Source organism: Fusarium redolens (assembly GCF_020744475.1).
Source record: "Fusarium redolens strain MPI-CAGE-AT-0023 chromosome Unknown BKA55scaffold_30, whole genome shotgun sequence".
Taxonomy (NCBI): Eukaryota; Fungi; Ascomycota; class Sordariomycetes; order Hypocreales; family Nectriaceae; genus Fusarium; species Fusarium redolens.
In genome coordinates this window covers 64,225-78,156 of record NW_025763693.1, presented here as the reverse complement: position 1 = coordinate 78,156, position 13,932 = coordinate 64,225, and the positions used below count along the sequence as shown (strand labels likewise).

The 13,932-nt window shown below is 48.3% G+C and overlaps 8 protein-coding genes across 8 annotated transcripts; 4 read left to right on the top strand and 4 right to left on the bottom strand.

Moving 5' to 3' along the window:
- Positions 1 to 648: 648 nt before the first annotated feature.
- BKA55DRAFT_697746 (glycoside hydrolase superfamily) lies at positions 649 to 3,210 on the top strand (the record flags this gene model as incomplete). Its single annotated transcript, XM_046200430.1, has 4 exons — positions 649 to 784; positions 839 to 1,418; positions 1,472 to 1,765; positions 1,821 to 3,210. The coding sequence occupies 4 exons, from the start codon at positions 649 to 651 to the stop codon at positions 3,208 to 3,210; spliced, it is 2,400 nt and encodes a 799-aa protein (XP_046041687.1).
- A 411-nt stretch (positions 3,211 to 3,621) lies between these two features.
- Positions 3,622 to 4,083, bottom strand: BKA55DRAFT_546463 (uncharacterized protein; the record flags this gene model as incomplete). The annotated part of the gene is made up of 1 exon (XM_046190922.1): positions 3,622 to 4,083. The coding sequence occupies one exon, from the start codon at positions 4,081 to 4,083 to the stop codon at positions 3,622 to 3,624; it is 462 nt and encodes a 153-aa protein (XP_046041686.1).
- A 577-nt stretch (positions 4,084 to 4,660) lies between these two features.
- BKA55DRAFT_585313 (uncharacterized protein) lies at positions 4,661 to 6,528 on the bottom strand. Its single transcript, XM_046194438.1, has one exon. The coding sequence runs from the start codon at positions 6,436 to 6,438 to the stop codon at positions 4,789 to 4,791; it is 1,650 nt and encodes a 549-aa protein (XP_046041685.1). The 5' UTR covers positions 6,439 to 6,528; the 3' UTR covers positions 4,661 to 4,788.
- Positions 6,529 to 6,841: 313 nt separating this feature from the next.
- Positions 6,842 to 7,303, bottom strand: BKA55DRAFT_697743 (uncharacterized protein; the record flags this gene model as incomplete). The annotated part of the gene is made up of 1 exon (XM_046200429.1): positions 6,842 to 7,303. One exon carries the CDS (start codon positions 7,301 to 7,303, stop codon positions 6,842 to 6,844), a length of 462 nt encoding a protein of 153 aa, XP_046041684.1.
- On the top strand, positions 7,281 to 8,867 carry BKA55DRAFT_528790 (uncharacterized protein; the record flags this gene model as incomplete). Its single annotated transcript, XM_046189023.1, has 1 exon — positions 7,281 to 8,867. One exon carries the CDS (start codon positions 7,281 to 7,283, stop codon positions 8,865 to 8,867), a length of 1,587 nt encoding a protein of 528 aa, XP_046041683.1.
- A 420-nt stretch (positions 8,868 to 9,287) lies between these two features.
- On the top strand, positions 9,288 to 10,156 carry BKA55DRAFT_254831 (uncharacterized protein). Its single transcript, XM_046185390.1, has one exon. It carries the CDS (start codon positions 9,339 to 9,341, stop codon positions 9,852 to 9,854), a length of 516 nt encoding a protein of 171 aa, XP_046041682.1. The 5' UTR covers positions 9,288 to 9,338; the 3' UTR covers positions 9,855 to 10,156.
- Positions 10,157 to 10,659: 503 nt separating this feature from the next.
- BKA55DRAFT_697741 (uncharacterized protein) lies at positions 10,660 to 11,382 on the top strand (the record flags this gene model as incomplete). Its single annotated transcript, XM_046200428.1, has 1 exon — positions 10,660 to 11,382. One exon carries the CDS (start codon positions 10,660 to 10,662, stop codon positions 11,380 to 11,382), a length of 723 nt encoding a protein of 240 aa, XP_046041681.1.
- An 837-nt stretch (positions 11,383 to 12,219) lies between these two features.
- BKA55DRAFT_254827 (uncharacterized protein) lies at positions 12,220 to 13,458 on the bottom strand. Its single transcript, XM_046185389.1, has one exon. It carries the CDS (start codon positions 13,302 to 13,304, stop codon positions 12,261 to 12,263), a length of 1,044 nt encoding a protein of 347 aa, XP_046041680.1. The 5' UTR covers positions 13,305 to 13,458; the 3' UTR covers positions 12,220 to 12,260.
- Between the last annotated feature and the right edge of the window lie 474 nt (positions 13,459 to 13,932).

The window sequence follows — 13,932 nt, the reverse complement described above, 5'->3', positions numbered from 1 at the left end:
GGTAGGGCAGGAGCAAGACAGGGAGTGAAAATTTTAGAGGCCGATGCCGCAAGGACGATAGACGTCCCGCCGGGGAAAAAGAGAACGATGTCACAGGCCGGGTAAAGGTCGGCGATGGGCAACGATCGAGCTTTATCACTAACTCCATTGAGGTCACATTGCCGGCGAGCGCATAATTCCGGGGTAAATGCAGCCAAGCTTAACCCCAAACCAGAAAGGCGGGGGTGGAGAAAACTGGGGAGATGGTCTGTCTAATTGTGAACCTGGTAAATCCATCCTCTCTGAAAAGTCGGGGAAACCAATGTCAGGCGACAAGACAGACCCCACAGTCCCAGTGACTTGGTAAAAGGCCCGAATATCCTCGACTTTTTCTGTAAAAGTAACGCTATTGCCGAGTTTCCTGCCCATTTCAAAGCATTGCGTAAAAGCTAGAGGCCAAGATCCATTATTCAGAATCACCATGTTATTTGCTAAGTTCCCCGATGGTGTTGAGACAAGTGACCAGACAAGCCGATATGTTTGCCGATGAGCGGGGGATCAATGGCCGAGTCGTGTTGTTTTTACATGCTGTAGGCTCGAGTAGGAGTATATAAAGAGTGCAGATTCTCAAGGTAAGTGCAGTATGTCCAGACAAGCAATCGAGTCGCAATGTTTCCTACATCCATATCTTGTTTGGTGGCCCTGTCTTTGTTGAGCAAGGGTCTACTAGCTCAGAATCAACCGGATAATGTCATCACTGATGATACTTACTTCTACGGTCAATCGCCAGCGGTTTATCCTACACGTGAGTTCCCTCTCTACAAAAACTTCACATGAGCCAGACTGATTTCTTGATAAGCGGAACAGGTAGACACAGGATCATGGGCTGCCGCTGTAGCCAAGGCCAAGAACTTGGTATCCCAGTTAACTCTTGAAGAAAAGGTCAACTTGACAGCAGGAGGCCAGACAACTACCGGTTGTTCGGGCTTCATCCCCGGCATTCCTCGTGTTGGCTTCCCTGGGCTGTGCTTAGCAGATGCTGGTAACGGAGTCCGAAACACAGATTATGTGAGCTCATTTCCTTCAGGAATCCATGTCGGTGCAAGCTGGAATCCTGAATTGACTTACAGCCGGAGCTACTACATGGGTGCCGAGGCTAAAGCAAAAGGCGTCAATATCTTGCTTGGTCCAGTGTTTGGACCTTTGGGCCGAGTAGTTGAAGGCGGTCGCAATTGGGAAGGTTTCTCCAATGATCCGTACCTTGCAGGCAGGCTGGGACATGAGGCCGTCGCTGGTATCCAGGATGCAGGAGTTGTTGCGTGCGGGAAGCATTTCCTGGCTCAGGAGCAAGAGACTCATAGACTTGCCGCATCAGTCACTGGGGCCGAAGCTATTTCATCGAACCTCGATGACAAGACACTCCATGAGTTATACCTTTGGTAAGTACACAGCACCTTGGCTGCATCGAGGGACTTTACTGACGCCCGAACAGGCCCTTCGCCGATGCGGTCCATGCCGGACTCGCCAGCGTGATGTGCAGCTACAACAGGGCCAACAACTCACATGCCTGCCAGAACTCCAAGCTTCTCAATGGCCTTCTGAAGGGCGAACTGGGCTTCCAGGGTTTTGTCGTCTCCGACTGGGGAGCGCAACAATCTGGTATGGCTTCAGCGTTGGCTGGCCTGGATGTTGCAATGCCCAGCTCGATTGTGTGGGCTGCCAACCTGACCCTTGGTGTGAATAATGGAACTATTCCTGAATCACAAGTCGACAACATGGTTACAAGGTATGAACATAACCCGGCTCGGTTGGCTTGTGTCTTCTCACTGACAACCGCGTAGAATTCTTGCAACTTGGTACCAGTTGAATCAGGACCAAGACACTGAAGCTCCTGGTCACGGGCTGGCTGCCAATCTTTGGGCCCCTCACCCGGTAGTCGACGCTCGTAACGCGAGCTCCAAGCCTACACTTTGGGACGGTGCCGTCGAAGGCCACGTTCTGGTCAAGAACACCAACAATGCACTGCCACTCAAGTCCGACATGAAGCTCGTCTCTTTGTTTGGATATTCCCACAAAGCCTCAGACAAGAACACCCCAGAGCCCGCCCAAGCCATGTTCTCCCCCTGGTCTGTCGGTGTTCAGTCCGCAAACCTTACCGAGTTGAACACCGGCTTTCTTGGAAACCTAAGCCTCACATACTCAGCCATTGCACCCAACGGAACCATAATTTCAGGTGGAGGTTCTGGTGCTAACGCATGGAGTTCGTTCAGCTCGCCTTTCGACGCTTTCGTTACCCGCGCGAGAAAGGACGGCACTGCGCTTTTCTGGGATTTCGAAAGCTGGGATCCTGTCGTCAATCCTACTTCTGAAGCTTGCATAGTTGCTGGTAATGCATGGGCCAGTGAAGGCTGGGACAGACCTGCTACCTATGATGCTTATACTGATGAGCTCATTAATAACGTTGCCGACAAGTGCGCAAATACCATCGTGGTTCTTCACAACGCGGGCACGCGCCTGGTGGATGGCTTTATTAGTCACCCCAATGTCACCGCTGTTATCTTCGCACATCTTCCGGGTCAGGACAGTGGAGATGCTCTTGTGTCGTTGCTTTACGGCGACGAGAACCCATCAGGTCGCCTCCCGTACACCGTTGCCCGCAACGAGACGGACTATGGTGGCTTGCTGAAGCCAGACTTGACTCTTGCCCCAGACCAGTACCAATACTTCCCTCAATCCGACTTTGCGGAAGGTGTTTTCATTGATTACCGACATTTCGATGCCAAAAACATCACGCCTCGCTTCGAGTTTGGCTTTGGCCTGAGTTACACAAGCTTTGAGTACACCGATCTTCAAATCTCCAACTCCCAGGCCCAGACTCAGGAATACCCAACTGGTACTCTGACCGAGGGAGGGCGTTCAGATTTGTGGGATGTAGTTGCTACTGTGACAGCAAACGTCGGCAATACCGGGGCTGTTGACGGCAAAGAGGTTGCGCAGGTCTACGTTGGAATTCCCGGTGATGGTCCTGTGAGACAGCTGCGTGGGTTTACGAAGCCATCTATCAAGGCTGGAGAGACTGTTGGTGTGACATTTGAGCTCACCCGTCGGGACTTGAGTGTCTGGGATGTTAGTGCGCAGGAGTGGCAACTTCAGCAGGGTAACTACACTATCTCTGTCGGACGAAGTAGCCGAGATCTACCTTTACAGGGAACCCTTTGCATTGGGTCATGATTCCTTAAGAAATGCGGTCTGTATTTAGTTATCTAAGTCTATATCTCTAATACTTTGTATCATGAATTACTCGTGTCTGTCTCACTTTATACTGAGTGTTTGGTATAATACCTGGACTGCAAATGGCGGTAACATCTTGGTATGTTTTATAATTTCTTTATCAAGTGCGGCAGGGTCCATCAAGCACGACACTTGAAAGGCTTCAACCCATACTTATACTCTTTAAACCAACACTTAAACATCACGGTTATTCTAAGGCAGTATGGATAAAAAGGGAATTCTGAAATTTAGTGTAATAGCAAGATTAATTCCTTCATCTAGTTTTAATACCTACTGCCAAACTACAGTTTAATTCCCCACAACTCTCTTGAGCGTTCTAAGCCCTGCTAGACAGTCGATACCCTTGGTTTCTTACTCCTCCTCCAGAAGCTTTTCAAGTTCAGCCTCGACCTTCTCAGCTCGTGCCAAGTGGCGATCAGCCAATTCCTGCGCAGCCTTCTTCTCCTCATTTGCCTGCTTCAACAGCTCCTTGAGTCGCTTGTTAAGCAGCTCAAGAGAAGCAATCTCAGCCTTGTCACCACCGTTCTTGTTGACAGTTGGTGCAGCCGTCATAGCCTTGGCGTTGCGACGGAAGCTTCCAAGAGTGAAAGAAAGGGATTTGGCGAGTTTCTCCCACTGCTCGGGATACTCAACCTCTCCTTCGTTGCACTCCTCGAGACGCCAGACCGGAGCGAGAAGCTCAGCGAGCTCGATGTCGGATTCGGTGATCTTGTCGGCGTTCGGGAGAGGGCCGGACTCTTCGTGCTTGTTGTGATAGCGAAGGAGTTGGCGCGCTCGGAGGCGAGTGTTTTCTTCGGATGTTGCCCAGGCCATTATGGATGACTGGAAGTGAAAGCGAATTGTTTTATTTGTTAAGTTGGTGTTTTGTGGTTGAGATATTATGATGTCTCGAATAGAGTTGTCTTTAGAGTTGATGGTAGATAAAAAAGAAAGTTAGATGCCGAGGAGGGATTGCGTATAAATAGTTAAAATTGGTCCTCCAAGCTTGCAAGGCCTCAATTGGAAGTCAGATGTTCCTCAAAGCTAACCTCAGACTCTTGCATGTTCAAAAGGCTAGTATGAGCTATAGCAGTATTCTATGGACGATTACGTGCACTGAATCCTTTGTAACATTTCTAATGTTCACCAGGCTCATATTGTCCTTTGTCCCAAGTCAAGGCGACATGGTTCGAACACGCATGAACGCTAAGATTGGGCAAGCAGGTCTAGGCCTTTTACTCGGCAGTTCAAAGGACAGTAACTAGAGAACAAAGAGAACATTTAACTTTCCAAGGATCCGTGAACATGCCACCTCCGCTACGTTCAAGCTATTTTGGATGACTGGGGTGACGTTTGGTGAGAGACATGCTGAAATGATGAACAGAATAGGCACGATGAACATAGGCAGAGACCTAAATCAACACTCTTTGTTATCACCATTTTCTCCAACAACGACAAGCTCCACGGTTTGGCAACCCATATTTCACCACAACTAGAAACTAAAAGTATTAAAACAAGTATTGATCTATGTGTACATTCTTAATTTCCTAGTCTGCAATAGCAAGAGGCATTAATAGAAACGTCAGAACCTGCTAGTGCTTTTTGTAAGTGGCCTTCAATATCCTTAGCCTCTGGATTTCTCCCCAATCTCAACAAACTTTCGTGAAGACCGTGCAGTGCCCACACATTATTAGGGTGCCTCAAAGCTCGAGGGAGGTTATCGTTGAGTCCCAAGTCTGTCTTATAAACCTCAACTGCCTGCTCGAGGTATCCCTGCTCCATCAGCAGGGCACCATATGCATGGCGGGTAGGCTGCATCCATCCCCAGGGTTCGTCGTAAGGGAGATTATCCTCCCGAAGAATAGCCTCACGAAGGTGCTCAAAGGCGACATCATAATTCTTTCGCCGGTATTCCAGTTCACCATCGAGCATAGCCTCAGCCACTCGAAGAATATCTAGACACTTGTTGTTGAAAAGAGTGCGTGAGGATGGAACTCTCTCTAGGGATTTATGGAAAAGCCCTCGATGGTGTTCCGATTCCGATACTCTCCCAGTAGCAGCAAAAGCTACACTCTTCGCATACAAGATGATTGACGTGGTCATACAGTATAATCCCTTGTCTTCCGGTAGCTTCATATCAATTAGGTCCTGCCATCTTCCGAACCTGACCAAGATATGGGCACGGAGGCTCAGAAACGCTTCGAGCCAGTCAGCCATAGGCGGAGACTCGATTTGAAGAAGACCCTTTGGGATAGTAGACTCTAACTGATCAGCAGTATCAATGCAAACTTTGAACTGCCCCGCAAGCATAGCGGCATAAACTCGAAAATGAAGATCGTGGCATCGATATAGAGAATAAAAGTTCAGGGGCCCAGCTTTAGATAGATACTTATCATCAGCTTTGATCGCCTCTGAGTTTGAGTCAATGGCTGCTTGGTAATGTCCACAGAGCACGTCGAGATGAGTTGGCATGTGGTGTAAATGTCCTCCGTCAGGTACGAGCCCACGCAGGTGGTTGGCCGTTGGAAGAGCAGCTTCAGGTGTAGGAGACATTTCCATCAGATGGATATACATGTGGAGTAAGCCGGGATGCTTCAAAGATCCATTGAGCTTCAGGCCATTATCAAGTAATGTCTTGATCTTCAGTGTGTGAGCTCCGGCAATAGGTTCTCCTGTTTTTAAATCCCAGAGATTCCATGGGTTCAAGTTCATCAAAGCGTCTGCATATAGCGTGATAACATCCAAATCGTCCGGAAAATCCTTATGTACCAGTTCCATTGCGTTGGCAAAACCCTGGTTCCAAGAAGAGCAATGATCCGGCTTCTCTTGTGGATAGCGTTGCTGAAGTGCTTTGATAAGGGCTTGCTCAACTGGAGTGCAGGCCGACATCTTAGCTATGGCCGTACGGGCGGCATTGTGGCCACGCCGAACTGCATCGGTCAGATCTTTGTTATCAAAGAACGACCATGGCTTGTTATAGTTTGGCCCCAGGCTATATGCCAACCCCCAATAGGCCATTGCGCAGTCAGGGTCGGAGATAGCGGCTTGCTCGAAGCAAAAGACAGATTCCTCATGATTAAAGGCATATGCCCATATGAGTCCACGGTCGAACCATGTCTGGCTTTCGGGGGAAGTAGTCGAGATGATTCGCTTATACAAGCCAAGATCGAAAGGATATATAGATGTCATTTCAAATAGTGGCAATTTTCCAGGTAGATAGGGCCAGACCTACAACGATAAGCAATATTAAAAGCTGCCTTTCTAAAGATGAGTCATTTTTCTTTTGCTAGATATCCCCCTCATCAAGTCATGGGACCAATCACACTCTTTTAGCTTGAGCCAACCAGGCTTCCGGAAATAGAGTGGGTATACGAGGTGTCAGCCAGGATTAGATTTCCATCGATGAATTGTTTTGTTTACGGTAAAGAGTGTGTTGTCATTGAAGATTACGAGCCAGCTCAACTAAAATTAAAGACTATTTAAATCCTTCCTTCCCTACCTAATACACCACTCCTTACGGAAACCCTTCCCCTAGGCATTCGAAAATTCGTCGTCTATACTGATCCATCAATTTGAGACGTTGCATTCTGTCCTAGCCAAATTCCCCGAGAGGCTCATCTAAGTGCCAATCAAGGACTTTGTACCCCTCTCGCTCTACAATGCCAAAATTCGGCTGTAGACCATGAAAGATCCGACAAAGTAAAAAGCTGATCCTCTCTCTTTCAGCTTCTTCTTCATCAAACATCTTGATTCCACCGTAGCCGGTATGTCCGCAAGCGACAAAATCAGCACGTATACCAGTAACCTTGACGTCAATATCCCCAAGAGTGGTTCCTGTATGGGCACGGTCTTCTTGGTTGCCTTCGGTGATCTCCATTTCTGGAGATTGTGCGAGCGACCAACGAACCACTAGCCGTGTCCATCGCAGGCATTCCCGGATCCACCAGTTGTGGATCGTTGACTTATAAACAGACGCCAATGCCCAGTCTCTGGATCTCACCTTCTTTCTCAAGCCAACCAAAATGACCAAAATGGCTTCTTCACCACATGACATATCGTGCATTCTGCCACAGCTTCCCCAAGAATTGATTAATGCCATTTCTCATTACCTAGAGGGCAGCGACCTCAAGAGCCTGCGCGAAACATGCTCAACAATGGCAAGGGCAATACCACTTCGTTTCGATCGCGTGTTCATATCAGCAAATTCTCTCAACATTCAAGTCTTCAGTGCAATTGCAGCCCATGAAACCTTTCGCCATCAAGTCATTGAGATTATCTGGGATGATGCCCGTCTATTTGCTGGACCGGAGCGCTGGCAATACAAAGATGAATGGGAGCATCATGGTCGGGAGCCAGAAATGATTGTGACTGAGAATGGATGTCCGAAGTGGTTCCAGAAAGGATCAAGCACTTCTGATGATCACTGGTGCCACCACTATACATTCCCTGTTGCAGATAATCATATGGGACTCGCAGACTGCTGGGATTATTATAAACCCTTACTGGAAGACCAACGGCAGATTCTCTCAGCTAATGCTGACATTGAAGCTTTCAAGTATGGTCTCCAGCGCTTTACATCCCTGAAAAGAGTCACCATTACACCTGCGACCCACGGGCGGCATGGAAACCCACTATACAAGACCCCTATGATCAGGGCGTTTCCTCCCGGGTTCGACTATCCTATCCCAAACGCATGGCCTACTGCTCCAATGAACGAATCTGGCGAATGGCAGGACGAGCTTCCATGGATGTCTGAGGAGGGCGATGCCCCATATCAGTGGTTTTATGGTACCCACTGTACTGCTGAGAAGTACAGAGAGAAGTGGCGAGGCTATCAACTCGTGAGCCGAGCCTTGGTTGAGTGTGAGAATCAAGTCACAGAACTCATAATCGGAGGCCATGAGATCCAGTCTGGATTGAGCTGTCGTATCTTTGATCAGCCTTGCACCGAATATGACGATCTATGCACTCTATTGCGACGTCCAGGGTTCCGATACCTCGATCTTCATCTTTTCACAGGTCTCATCGAGCATGACGACTGGGCAACATACAAGACCGGACTTTTGCGCGATGCTTTAGCTCAAGCTAAAGACATACAGCATTTATGTGTGCGTGCCTCGACAGATATCGAGGATGCATATCCCCAACAGCTTGATCCAGACGACCTCGAAAGGCCTGTATTTCCCCTACGGACAATATTTCCTATCGATCACTGGCCACGACTTCAGCATTTTGGTATCTCGAATTTCCTGGTAGAGCTAGATGATTTGATCGATGCTCTATCCGCTTTACCACAAACGTTGCGCTCCGTTGAGCTCATCAGCTTGGCATTCCGAAATCCAGAACATGGCTACGACGATCTAGTTCGCCAGATGCGTGATACATTGGACTGGCGCTTCCGGCCTGTGGAAGAGAGACCTAAAGTTCATATGGTCTGTTCTGGAGAATCTAACACCAGCTTGGTGGAAGATGAGTTAATCGAGGTAGATGATGCAGTGTGTTCTTATCTGTATGGGAAGGGTGAAAACCTATTCGAACCTGAGTCAAGGTACGTATCACGTGGAAGAGGTGCTATACGTAGGGATGTATTCGATCCAACCTTCCGAGCTCCTTACTAGAGTCTAAGATACATTTTATTGACAATTGTCCCTACTCTAGCAAGTCCTTTAGACTCCGTCAAAAGCTCAGGGGACACGGGTTTGACAGTGGGCTTTTTGATGTACTATATAGAAATTATTAAGGCTAATTCTAGTGCCAGTGATGGCCAAGCAACCGTCAGCGTATTTTACCTTATTGGAGTATTATAAGTAAAAACCATGCCAGCCTGGAACGGTTTGGCGCTTCTCTAGTATCGGCAAAGTCGGTGTAAAAGCTGTAGACACTCATATGTCTAAATCCGAGTTATTCGGGTGTTGGTAAAGACTCATGTTACGGTTTTGATCTTGACAAAGACTGGGCTTATCTTATCGTACAAGCCACGTGATGCATTCCTCGTCCCATGCCAGGCTCCAACTCCAAGGCTGAAAGCTTCGTTCTTGGTCCGATTTCAGCTGGCCATTTCATAATTAATTCTTCTAACTACCTGGAAGATGAATATGCCTCAAGACCTCAAGCCGCCGCGGAAGGTAGAGACCTCTCAATCGTTTCCTTTGTCACGACTTCCTCCCGAGCTCCGTCACATCATCTGGAACTTCACTCTCCCCCAGCGGCAAGTTCACAAGGCAATCGTGAGATCATGCTTCGACTCCAATATTCGTACCAAGGCAACTCATATCCTCTCGCCCCCACTGCCTGCTGCTCTTTGGACATGCAGGGAGTCTCGTGCATCAGCTCGCTTGATTCAGACACGCTTTCCGCGCTGCCAATGCGATCCAAGCACTACAGCATTTGGATATTTTAATCCAAAGAGCGATATTCTATATATCGACACGGCAAATCCGAGTGACGACTGGTATGCTCCTTGGGTTGACTTTACGAACTTCTGCATGGTGGTTCTGCACAACTGTGAATCTACTTTCGAGACTCGTATCAATCCCGCAGTGTCCAAGATACTGTCATGTCGACCAAATATTACTTTATATCTAATGTACCTGTACTTTGACTAGGAGATGGAGGTTATCTTTTGTAGGAATATGTTGCGTTACCCTCCCATGGACTTTATCAGGCTCACGGATTGTGTTCCTCTGCAGGATTTAAGACTCGGGTGTTCTCGACCCTCGAGGTGTGAGATGATGAGAAAGTTAGCTGATAGAACTGCACGTGGTACAAAGTTTAATGATCGTTTGACGTTGGAGATTGCTGAAGCGAAGCTTTACTGTTGTTGTCCGAGCCCGAAACAATCGAGTATGAAGAACAGATATTGATATAGTGCTCTGTTTTGGTAGCGAATAAAGATCTCGTTTGAACAGTTGTTCAGCTCAGGTCCGTGTTAATATCTTGCTGCCATAAATGGAAATGCCCGAAGGACTCCGCTCTCCAATGCTCTTACCAACCAATATCCATAAGCGAGTCACTTGGCGGGCCGACTTTGAGTGGATATGAGCAAACCAACAGCATTATTCCCATGAGATAAAATTTGCCGTTGCCTGGTAAATACCAAAAATATTGATGCCTCACTTCATTGAGTTCATTAAAGCAACAACTTCAGCTATAAGCTCGTGGTGGCGCCGTTAATAATGACTTGAGGCTCTCATGTGTCAGGCCATGGAGACTAAATATGAATGTCATTAGACAATGGGAAGTGGAGTCTGGTACAAAAGCCAAGACCTTGGCTAATTAAACATTGGCCGATATTCCCGGACTACTCATGCCGGTCCACTGTTTAAAGACCCTTTGCTTCCATGATCGCCCTCTGGACTTTGAATCGATCGTAAATTCATCTCTAAATCGATCGTCTACACTCATTTCACCATGTCTTCACACATCACCACTTCCCTGCTTATGCTGGAATACACCGGCACTCCCAATCTTGTTGCCCAAGTCATTGGCGCAAACCCTACAGCTACGACATTCGTCTTGGACTGCGAAAAGCCCAAGAACAAGAAGACCTGGGACGAGGACGAATGCTGGTTTACGAAAGATACCATCATTCTCGGTCCATGGGCCGACAAGACACCTGCGCCTGGTGCTGTCACCACCGGTATCTGGAGAGAGACCAGCGTCGACGATGACGAAGAAGAAGGCTTCTCATTCTCGATTGAATGCCAAATGGATCAAACGATGCCCAAAGTCTGCACTACAACCAACCATGCTTCCTTTTCCTTCCACGACGGTCGGGAGGTTACAGCGACTTACACCAAACACGGCGGTACGACGTTTGACGGGTTCTTCTATTTTGGCTATGGATACTTCGACTGGACCCCCGTGACAGTCACAGCTGGTCAATCATATCTTCTGGCTGCTAAGACTGCTGCTTCCACGGAGGCTACACCCACCAGCGATGTCTCTGGAACTGCCAAGGCTGTGGAAGCGACGACTGCGGGGGGCGATCGTACCAGTACTGTCGACGAAGACGTGATTACCGTTACTGGCGAGGTTCCATCTACAACGACTTCGAGTAACAGTGCCGGCATTACACGAGCTTTGAGTCTCTGGGCTGCGGTGGGACTCGCGGCGGCTGTGGTCTCGTTATGAAGGTTGGTTGTATTAAAGTAGCAGGATCTTTACTCATATAACTTGCCAATATTAAGTATATTAAGGAAGCATTAAAGTTAAGGCGATAATCATTAATCTCAAGGTGAAAAGAACACCTTAGACCGTGCTCTTTTTCCTGGTGTGGTTGCTCACCTGCGAGCTGTTCGGCCTTGGAACGAGTGGGTCATGGTAGCATTTGGTCCCAATGGCAGCAATCCCCATGAGGGCTTGACCACTCAGAGCCACGAGCTTGTAGACTTGATCTGACATCTTGTGGGAGATGGCTCGCTTGATGTTGAGATCTTGAGGCTTGATCCTTGGACTGTGCGCGAGTCGGTCGCGGAATCGTACCCCAGAGACGACCAAGCCTTGTTTCTACAAGGCGATGCGGCCCACAAACATCCCCCAACCTTTGAACATGGTAGCAACACGTGCATCCAAGACGCCTATAACCTCGCGTGGAAGTTCAGATCAGCACCTATCCTAGTAGAAGATTGCCGCACGTGTGGATTCATAAACCAACCCGCCTCAGCATGACATTGACTCTTTACTTGGCTGGAAAAGGGTCCTTCTGTTTATTGGCGGGCGTGGATGGTAGTGATGGGAAAAACGCAGCTGAGGCCGTCAGGACAGCCACCTGCATCCCTATCAATGTCTTGAGCATCGGCCTAGGTCAAGAATACATCGACATATATAGGCATTGGCATGAGAAGAGAGGCATTAGCGACAGTGGGTGTGTTCTGGTTCGACCAGATCGTTTTGTTGCATGGAGGGAGGTCTGTTGGCAAACCTACAGATAATAACAGAGTTAATTCTAACAACCAAATACTAAACATTATTATATTGCTGGACCTGCTGGAAGAAATATACAACTATGGCTATCGTAGGACAAAGCCCGGGGATAGTGGATCTTCCCAGTCAATGTAGAATCTTGACTGTGCAACCAAATACGCCTCGCCTCTAACACGTACGACGCAGGACGGGAATTTCGCGGTTGGGCTCTGGCCTTTGGAGACAAGCTTTGCCTCAAAGGTTGACCCGATAATAGATTGATGCAAGAATCTTGAGGTTCCATCCTGGAGCCGACCCTCTGCCAACAGGATAGCCATTCTTCCACAAGTCCCAGAACCACACGGGGACCGGTCAATTTGCCCGTCGCCATACACATTGACGCTTTTTTGAATGATTAATCCGGGCCCCTCCGGCTTCTGTTCCTGTTCCTCAAAGAAGAGCATTGCATACAGCTCGTTGGGGCCGTACTTTGCTCTGTCACCAAGAGACGCTTTGATCTCTCGTTGAAGCCTGATGAATTCGTTTGCATTCTCTGGCTTGACTTCGAGACCTAGCTGGGCTGCGTTGACTGACGCAAATACAGCACCGCCAAATGCCAAGTCCACATGGACATCAGTATCGCGGGACGGGATCGCAACACACAGCCCTTTCGCTATCTGGTAAGTAGGAACGTTGACAAAGTCGGCATGTATAGATTTGCCGTCTTTGATCATAACCGTTGCTACCACACGCCCTGACGGGACATCAATCACGACATCCACGGGGCCGTTCTCAGGAGCGCTGACGAGACCCTTAGATACCGCCCAATATCCCAGAGCCATGGTACCATGACCGCAAGCAGTTGAGAAACCGTCCTTGTGCCAGAAAAGCACGCCAAAGTGCGACCCAGAGTCATTTGGAGGAGTGATGAAGCCGCCGTACATATCCGCATGTCCTCGAGGTTCATGACTAAGGAACTTGCGGAGTCCATCCAGCGGATGGTCGCCGGCTTGGATGATGCTCAGCCGCCGCTCAGAGACTGTCTGAGCCGGCGGCATGAAGCCTGGAGGAACATTTTGAATGATGCGAAAAGGTTCTCCGGCTGTGTGCCAGTCCTCAGCCTCGATCCAGTAAGGTGAATTGCCCGTCATCACTTGTGAAATTTGAAGGGGGTATAAATTGTTGTAAATCGTGGTCCCGCGAGCTGATTATTTAAGATAATTCCATTAAATGCTAATGGGCGAAGAGATGAACCATATCTGAATTCGATAGAGCGAAGATTTTATGCTGTGATGCGTCAATCAGATTAGGAAAGAAATCCCGAGGAGGTTATTAATTGATTTATTCTTCGGAACAGGTCCCGATAGCCCCAAGCCGATTACAAATCTGGCCCCAGAACTCAAGGTGGGTAGTAGCCGATAATAGCCGGCCTAAACACCTGGACTTAATAAGGTGCATTTGATATTCCAAGTCTGTTGCTTTTTGGTCCTCACGGCACCGCTGGAAAAACTCGAGGATGAGGCCGCAGCCAGTCAGGAACCGTCTTGGCTATAAGTACGCGGAAACTTGCCTCGCCACACAAATGACGCGGGGTTGCCTGGATGATCATGGAACTCACCCTCAGCCAAGTTCCAAGTCAAGTTGGTAAAAGCACTCTTTAGCAAGCTGCAAGATAATGGATTGTTAATAAGATTAGATCGCTAGTAGACAGTAATTCGACTTTCCGATTAAACCTATTAATTGACATGTCCCCTCGGATTGCGGTTACGTCACACCTCA